Source organism: Lissotriton vulgaris, chromosome 6 (genome assembly GCF_964263255.1).
Source record: "Lissotriton vulgaris chromosome 6, aLisVul1.2, whole genome shotgun sequence".
In the NCBI taxonomy this organism is placed as follows: Eukaryota; Metazoa; Chordata; class Amphibia; order Caudata; family Salamandridae; genus Lissotriton; species Lissotriton vulgaris.
In genome coordinates, this window is record NC_141694.1 from 279,033,172 (window position 1) to 279,042,208 (window position 9,037).

At 52.1% G+C, this 9,037-nt stretch overlaps 1 protein-coding gene across 1 annotated transcript in view; it reads left to right on the forward strand.

Moving 5' to 3' along the window:
* LOC147707139 (serotonin N-acetyltransferase-like) overlaps positions 1-6,894 on the forward strand; it is a 38,182-nt gene extending 31,288 nt beyond the window's left edge. The window contains exons 2-3 of the mRNA XM_086925186.1: positions 4,362-4,516; positions 6,468-6,894. Coding sequence (XP_086781312.1) covers positions 4,362-4,516; positions 6,468-6,839 — 527 coding nt within the window. The 3' untranslated portion in view covers positions 6,840-6,894. The remainder of the gene's footprint in view (positions 1-4,361; positions 4,517-6,467) is intronic.
* Positions 6,895-9,037: the final 2,143 nt, after the last annotated feature.

Sequence of the window (9,037 nt, forward strand, 5' to 3'; positions counted from 1 at the left end):
TCCGTGTGCCAGCAAGGCGGCTTGGTGGGTCAGGCTGCTGGGCAGTACCAGGCGGGGGCCTCTCAGGAGACATCCATCTGTGGAGACCGACAGCTCGTGTCGGACCAGGTACAGGGCTTTCAGAATGGCTTGGGCGTCCGGGGTGCGAAAAGACGCGGGGCTCTGGAGTGCCTTCCAGTCTCCGCACTCGACAGCTTGGATCGCGATCTGAAGGCAGTCATCGTCTTTGGTGGCTCTGGAAACTTCTTCGAGGGACATGGGACGTGGCTTGGACCTCTCGACGACTAGCCGAACGTATTCCTCAGTGGCTGCTGCCTCTTCGGCTTCTTCCTCTGTGACGGGACGGGCGTGTCTGGACAGGTAGTCGGCAGGGTTACGTGTGCCGGGCCGATACTCCACGGAGAACTGGAACTCTTGCAGCTGCAACACCCATTTTTCAATCCTCGGGGGCGGTCGGGAGGACGAACCTTGGAAGAGCGGTATGAGGGGCTTGTGGTCGGTGATGACAGAGAAAGGGTGGCCATAGAGGTAGATGTGGAAATGGCGGCACCCCCACAGAATGGCAATGGCCTCCCGCTCAATCTGAGAGTAGCGCTGTTCCGTAGGTGTGAGGGTACGGCTGGCGTATGCCACGGGGCCCATTCTCCACACGACTGCCGTTGTGACAGGACGGCGCCCAGACCGGTGGGGCTGGCATGTACTAACAGTTGCGACTCGTTCCGTGGGTTGAAATACGCCAGTGTCGTGTCGGCTGACAAAGCTGCTTTTGTGTTCTCGAAGGACTCTTGCTGCTCCGGGCCCCATTTCCAGGTGGTGTTTGATTTTGTGAGGTTGCGCAGTGGTCCTGTCAGGTCGGACAGGTCCTTTATGAAACGCCCGCAGTATGTCACCATGCCCAGGAAACTGCGGACTGCTGTTATGGAAGTGGGCGCCGGCGCATTGTGGATGTCTCTCACTTTGTCGGGGTCAGGTCCCACTCCCTGGTCGGAGAACTTGTACCCAAAGAAACTTATGTCCTTTCGCAGGAACTCGCATTTGGCCTTGTGGAGCGTCAGCCCTTTCTCTTGTAAGCGGTTAAACACTGCTTGGAGCCGTCTGAGGTGTTCTTCCAGAGTCGGGGCATGCACCAGGATGTCGTCGCTCACGTTCAGAACTCCGTCGAGGCCTTGGAGGATGGTGTGGATGATATTCTGAAACACCTCGGCGGCGCTTGAGATGCCGAAGTTGAGCCTCGTGTACCTCCACAGGCCGGCATGTGTGGAGAAAGTTGTGATTGGGCGCGAGTCTGGGTGCAGCGGGATTTGATGGTACCCTGACCGCAGATCCATCTTGGAGAACCATTTGGATCCTGCGAGCTCCCCGATGATGTCGTCGATGGTTGGAGTCAGATGACGCTCTCTTTTGATGGCCAGGTTGGGGAGGCGCATGTCTACACATATCCTCACTGCGTCGGGTTGCTTCGGTTTTTTGGCTACGACAATGGGGGATACCCACGGGGTGGGTCCAGTCACTCGCTCGATGATCCCCGCTTGTTCTAGCATCTTAAGTTCAGCTTCCACTTTGGGTCGGAGGTGGAACGCAATCCGCCTGTGCCGGAGGGCTACCGGGGCCACGGACTGGTCGATGTGGAGTCGGACGGGAGGGCCTCGTAGACATCCAATGCCTTCAAACAAAGAGGAGTGGTCTGCGACCAGGTGATCTAAGCCTTGAGCCTGTACTGTGAGGGCAAAATGAATGAGACCCAGTTCACGTGCGGTCTTGCAGCCGAGGAGGAACCCTGAGCCTTCATGGGATACATAAATCTTGGTCTGCAGCTGCGTGGAGTTGTGAGACACGGTTGTTCGGAACACACCGCATAGGCGCAATGGGCGCCGAGTCCCATAGGCGAAGACTTGCACTCTGGTGGGGTGAAGCGTGGGGGCATCCTCCAGGCACTGGTACACACTGGCTGCCATTAGGTTTATTGTCGCGCCGGTGTCGATGAGGGCTCTGACTGCTTGGCTGTGGACATGGACGGTGCACATTGGTTCATTAGACGCTGTGGCCGCTAGGGTGTTGAGCATGCGTACTACGTGGACCGACGCAGCGTCTTCCTCGTCGTCGTCCATGTCGCTGCTGTTGGACGTGTTTGGTAGTGGCGCTACCTGTCGCGCTTTTCTGGGCGGGTCGCTTTGCTTCTTCCGCTGCGATGACAGGCAGACGCTTGCGAAGTGATTGGCCTTCCCACATGCGCTGCAGATTTTACCTTGGGCTGGGCAGGCGCCTTTGTGTGGGGCGGCGCCTCCACACCAAATGCATGAATGGTCGCGGGAGGGCTGGGACTGATGAGGTCGGTCCTTCTTCTGAGGCCTCGCACGGTTGTCTGGACGTTGTGACTTGACTGCATACACTGGTTCTGTCTTGACCTTGACTGCCGGGCCTGGCTCCATGTAGGCCGCTCGGGCCTTGGAGAGCTCTTTAGAGCGTCCTAAAGCGAGGATGTCGCGCATGGGCATGGCGTCCGTTTCCAGCACTCTCTCTCTCAGCTTTAGAGATGAACACCCCTGTATGAATTGGGCACGAATCTCGTCATCCGCGTCCGGGAGTCGGCACGTGCTGGCTAGCTTCTTCAAACGCGCGTAGAATACATCCACGGACTCTTCAGGGAGCTGGCGAGCTTGACGGAGCAGGAACCGTTCATAGTCTGCGCTAGTGAAAGGCTCGAAATATCTCGTGATGGCGTCTCGCAGGGTGGCGTAGGTGTGCGGCGGGTCTCTCTCGGTGATGTCCTTGGAGATATCATGGATGGCCTCCCCTCCTAGGTGTAGCAGCATGGCACGACGCCGCGCCACTGCGATATCCGCAGCGATTAAATAGTTCTCCAAACGTTCGACCCATTTGCGCCATCGCGTAGCCTGCGAGGGGGGCGTTCCCGTGACAGAGAATGGCTCCAGGGGAGGTACAGTGGCCATGGTGGCCGAAACTGGGCACTCTTTGCAGGCAAGGAAGGAGGCTGCGTGGTGTCCACGATGCACAGGCGTGGAAATGAGAATTCAGCAGGGCGTCTGAGCTTTTCCAGGCAGGCAGGGGGGCAGCTGTGGTCCTTCCACCCTTGTGGGACGAGGATGGCACTTAGGGACAGTACCCAGGCGTTTATTTGGTGGAAGCGTGAAGATCTGGCAGGGGCCTGCAGGGCCGATGACACGCGAAATGCGTGGGAAGATGCAGGGCCGGCGGGAGCGTTCAGCCGGGTGTCTACCGCGCATGCGCGGGATTGCTGTGGAGGCCGCGGCAGGCCGGCAGAGTGTGGCGCGAAGGCCGAGGAGCAGGGGCCGCTGGGGGCCGATGGGCACACACACGAGGTGCAGGGGGCCGCCGGGGCCGAAGGGCGCACTGCAGCAAGTACCTGTTCGTGACACGCCGGTCACGTCGAGGGAGGCGGCAGACGAAGGACTCCGGAGGCAGGCAGGAGCCAAATCGGAGCTGCTGGAGGGCCGCGCAGGCCGCCGTCACTGAGCAAACGGGCCGCTTCCACTGCTGTGCGGACAGGGTGAGTCCGAGAGGCGCGTCGGGGCAGATGGAACCCGGGCACCGGGTGTGGCGTCGCGAGTGGGTCACTCGTTGGGCTGCAGGGCAGCGGGGCGCCGAATGCAGGGCGCGCAGGTGCAAGGTGTAGCGCACGCGGTGGGGGGTGGATCAGACCACCGCTCGTCGCCAATGTGGTGTCCTGGTCAAGGGCAGGCCTGGGGCCTTGAAATGAGGGACACAGGACATACGTGTTGCTAGTGGTGGTTAGTCGCTAACTGACCACGCCCAGCGCTGCCGGGCTCTTTATTTCTAAACTCACGTTCGTGCTCACGTAAGGGCTATACCAAGGCCCCTCTACGCCAGAGGGGCGACACATGCCTGGACAGTGGGAGGGGGCGTGTGCTGCAGTGGTACACCCCACTGGCAGCAACACTACACAGCCGTCATGTTAACGGATAGTTTCTTCGTGGTGTGTTGTGTAGCAATTAGCTTAATACCTGTGTAAATAAATGGAGAATAACATTTTTTTGATTAACTCCCCTTCCTCACCCGTGCTGATGAGCCACGCTCTCCATATTGTTTCCAGTTTAGTTGACAGTTGCCTAGTGTCAGAATGTGCAAGTCCAGGCTAAATAACGGAAGTTCCCTTACACGTGTTAATCTGCAACAATGGAGTCCCTGGGTTTAACGTTTATAACGTCAAAATTCCGAATGCTTTGAAGGATTCCAACATTTGGAACTGTCTCGCTTAAGCCAAATAGGGAGAGGGTACCGCCGCCCTGTGGACCCAGGGTCCCCACAAAGGCGCCACACAATGCAGTATTACTCTGACTGCGGTTGCTCTTCATTTGCAGCTTTTATCTCCGTCTCTGCTACCTGCCCACTGCAGATGGACCAAGTGCAGCACTTTCTAAACCTGTGTCCGGAGCTATCACTAGGCTGGTTTGAAGAAGGGCGGCTGGTGGCTTTTATCATCGGTTCGCTCTGGGACCAGGAAAAACTCACCATGGTAAGAACCTTTCCAAAGCCCTGTTCTTTATGTACCTCCTACTTACTGAAGGCTCAAAGATAATGTGGTGGTCGGTGAAAAAGGAGGGTTAGAGAGATGCATGCCTAGCCCAATACTCAGCGTTATGGACCTAGGAAAAAAATATGCCATGCCTTCAAATAACACAACCCTAAGTGAGGGCATACAATGGACCCCAAGTTAAATTTACAGTGTGCAATTTCTTAAATACATTATCAGTTATGGCAATGTGGCTTGGGACTGATGGAGATCTCAGTCTGGAATTCCACCATGTATTTATTATTACAAGTTCTTAAATATGTTCTAAACCTGGAGGAGGTTTTTTTGCTTGCTTTGTCTACATGCACATTTTCTATCAGAGACAATACTTGACCAGTTTCCGCTGCCTCTGTACTGTGGAGGCAGTAGTCTGCGGGAACAACCATCATGGCAGCAGCATTTTCTATTTAGACTTTGAAATGAGGGTGTGGCAGCAGTAGCGGACGCTCTGCGGGATTGGTAGAGATACCTAGGGGCAGATTTACAATAACTGGCGCATCCCTGCATATCAGCAGGGATGCACCAGTTATTGTGCGCCACGGCTCCGCCACCATGGATGCGCCGCATTTAAAATGCGCCGCACCATGGGGCAAAAACGGCGCAGATGCGTGATGCATCTGTGCAGTAAAGGCGGCGCATTGCTGGAGTTGCGTTGCAAGTGCGACGCAGCTCCAGCAATGCTCTGGGGTGCCCTAGCTTTACAATGCTGCGTCAATCCTTATGCCTGCTTCAAGCAGGTGCAGGGTTTTGACACAGCATGGCTCAAAAGTGACTGAGTGAAATCTTGTAGATTTCACTCAGCCACTTATGGAAGACGTTCCTGCGCCGGAATGCCCCCCCCCCCCCTCCTGCGCAGGAATGCCTACTTCTGGCGTAGGGCTGTACAATGTGACGCATCTTACAGATGCGTCATGTTGTAAATACCCCACAGCATGGTGCATCTTTTGCGCCAACACTGCGTCACAAAAGGGACGCAACGGTGGCGTAAAAGAGGCGCAAGGGGCTTGTAAATCTGCCCCCTAGAATCTCTAAGGGGACAAGTAAGCACACCAAGATGGTGCTGTGATTCCCCATTTCGTCTTTTCAGTTACAAAACTTAATTAACCCCCTTGTGAACGGCCTGTTTTCAAAAGACACCTGATGTGCACATCATGCAAGTCTTTGACCTGTGCTTAATTTGCAAAGATAGGTGCAGGCCCAAAGTTTTGCTCTGTAGCCCTTGGCAGGTGCTATTGAGTGTCAGAGTGTTAAGATTTCATAGTCTTCTTGATTCTACCTCATGCGTCTTTTATCATCAGCTAGACATTCCCTGACTTTTTATCTCACTACTTCATATTCTTTTTCATCCCTGATTTAGATCTTTGCTACTGTTTTTCCGTCTGTCACTTCCTCCTTCGTTCCTCTTTTAAGTTTATATTGTTTTGCTCTGGGTAAATTAGGAGAAATAGGTGCCGGTTCTCAAGAGTGCTGGTGGGGCTCCACTATCAACCACCACTCAAATTAAGCACTGGTCTTTTAACTGATCTAGTTTCACTTTAATTGAAAGTCTGAGGGTCTGATTCACAAACGGCCTCCACACTTGTGGCGAAAGCCCCATACCCGTGGCAAAGGCCCTGCTTTCGTGGGGGAGTTTCAGCACTCAGGTCGGAATCTCCTTAGTGAGAATTCTCACTTGGAGATTCCACCTCAATTCTCATTGCGGAGATTCCGCCATGAGTACAGACTCCTCCATGACAGAATGGCCTCTGCCACGAGTGCGGCGGCCCATTGTGAATAAGGCCCTGATTGCTTAGTGATAAGGCTTGCCATTCTAAAGTTGGCATTTGTGTACAGGTGTTTAACCTGCCATGCATAAAATGACTGATGTGTATCTTGCTGTTTGTCTTCTCCTCAGGATGCTATGACGCTGCACAAGCAGGAAGGCACCACGGTTCACGCCCATGTGGTGGCTGTGCATCACACCTTCCGCCACCAAGGGAAGGGATTCATCTTGATTCGGCACTACCTGCAGTACCTAGGCAGTCTGCCCTATATCCGCCGGGTCCAAATCTTGTGTGAAGATTTCCTCATTCCTTATTACTCCAAGTTAGGCTTCAAGGTTCTTGGCCCATCCGAGGTCACTGAAGGCTCGCTCACCTTCACCGAGATGTATTACCTGGTGCAGGGCCATGCCTTCATGCGCCGGAACTGTTGGCTCGTGTCATGTAAAGAATTGTTTGGTTCGAGAGTGTGCATTTTTAGAAAGTGGAAGTTTGGGAGGTTGTGAATGGGAAACGTTATTATGAAACTGACTGAAGACTGAACAAGACGTGTGGTCTTAATAAACCTGACGAAAACACTTCCCTGCCTCCGTGTTTCTTTCCCACAGGAACAGTGAGTGGTAGCCTACTGCCAGGTTCTCTAACAAAAACATAGACCGTAGGATTTCTTAGGCAATCAATTGTCTTACAGGCCCTGATTGGCCAACACCATCAGACGTCTTGGCTGACGGGTGATGGGTGAGGGTGAATCATCGTATCGAATCAGACTATGCATGCAAGGACGTCTCATTCTTCTGAGCATGTCACAAAGAGGACTGGCCAGGTTGGGATGGAAACACGTCCTTTCAACAAGGGACTACAGGGATTCGAAGCGGACATCTGGGTATTAGCATGTTCGAAAAGCCAGGATTGCTGTGTACTAAATGTCAGGAGGTAACCATTAAGTTGTAATAGGACAGAGCGCTTCAGTTGAAAGTATCAAGTTCTCTTTAGTTGCCCGTCATAGCTCACGAGGCCCCTGGAGGGCATGAACGTCCTTGAATGCACACAGGGGGGGTTGACTGCACTCTTGGCTGTCAAGGGCTAGGCTACCAGAAGTAGAGGCTTTGTCGGAGGATGATAGCCTTCAGTTTCCGCTGCTGAGCTCAGCTTGCTTCCCCTTTCTAATGCCACAAGTCCATCAAATTGTCAAATTGAAGACTAATCCGTGCTTCTGGTTTTCAAACAGCCAGACGAAAGTACTTTTGAAGGCCTGATGCACAGTCTAGATATTGGAGAGCTCCTTGGTTTCTTTCAAGAAACTCAGTCACACAGCACCGTAGCCACTGATTAACGAAATGCTGAAAAGGAGCCAAGGAAGCATACATCTTCAGCCTCATGAACAGGAGGCATGCTTGTCAATGAGACCCCTGCCTAGCAATCTCTAGGTTTACATATGGTCACTTCGCCAGCCCATAGCAAAGCTCCCATGACATGTCTTGGTGCAAAGCAGTGTGTCTTGAGAGGCCACTCAAATTACAGCTTGGCCACTTGCTTCCCTCTCCAGTGGTCCCACCTCTGTACATATGTATGATACCTAAGTACTCTCAGGCAGAGGAAACCCCAATAAATCCATCTGCAGATAGCTCAGTTATGCTGAAGTACAGATACACAGACAGTCCATTCTAAGGCCAGCCTTCATGTCCCGCTTTAGTAATCTCTGCATCCATTTATTGTTTGTGTGCTTCTGAAGTGTGTACCCACAGACAACCTTTAAACCCACCATGGTTGAACCATTCACAACACTGTCATCAAAAGGACCCCAATCCTATCCAAAGGAGGCATTTCGGTAGTAGGGGCCTGGCAGCCTGGTCTTACACAGTGAATTAACAAGAACATTGGCCTCTACCTCTTGGATGGGTGGTAAAAGGCATCCATAATTGGGGTGATGTGGGCCACTCACTTTGCCAGGCCACCCAATGTAATGGCACCTGCTGAACTAACGACAGCCGTGCCCTGAGCTTTAAACCATGGTACCCTTACTGTCTCTTGGGCTTGTTTAATAAAAAGAGTTTTAAAAAAAACATGGTGCCCTCTTCTTGTACAGCCATAAAACCACTTCACCTCATGCCCCTTTCCATACACTACCCCACGAAAATATTGCTTTCACTCAAAGTATACCCCCCAAAGGACATCCCGCCTTTAATAATACCTTGCTGATACTCCCAGAGACCCTTCAACCAGAGGCACCCTGGAAGGGTGACCTTTGACCTTTCTAGTGAGCACTATGAGAAACCAACCCCAGGGTACAATCAAAGGACACTGACCTTCACCAAAAAAAATGATTGTTTGTTTGATTACTCTAATCAAAAGCAAATAAACATATTTTGTTTACATTCGTCATGCATTTATTTTATTTTCCAATAGTTCAAACAAGAGAAGCAAACGATTTCAAATGGTTAACTATGTTTGTTAGTTGAGACAAAGTAGGAAGTCAGATATTGATATGATGGCTTTTAATAAAAAAATCAGATGTTCTGTTAACAAATATAAACTTTAAAAAAATATATATAAAACTCAAACCACATCCTGTTGAAATTAACCTGGATGTTCATATCAATGAATGAACAAATGATTTAACTTGATAACACACATGGCTCAACTCAACCAGGTTATGTCGGCGCAACAACATACAGTAAGTGTAGTAATGATTTACTCCAGTACA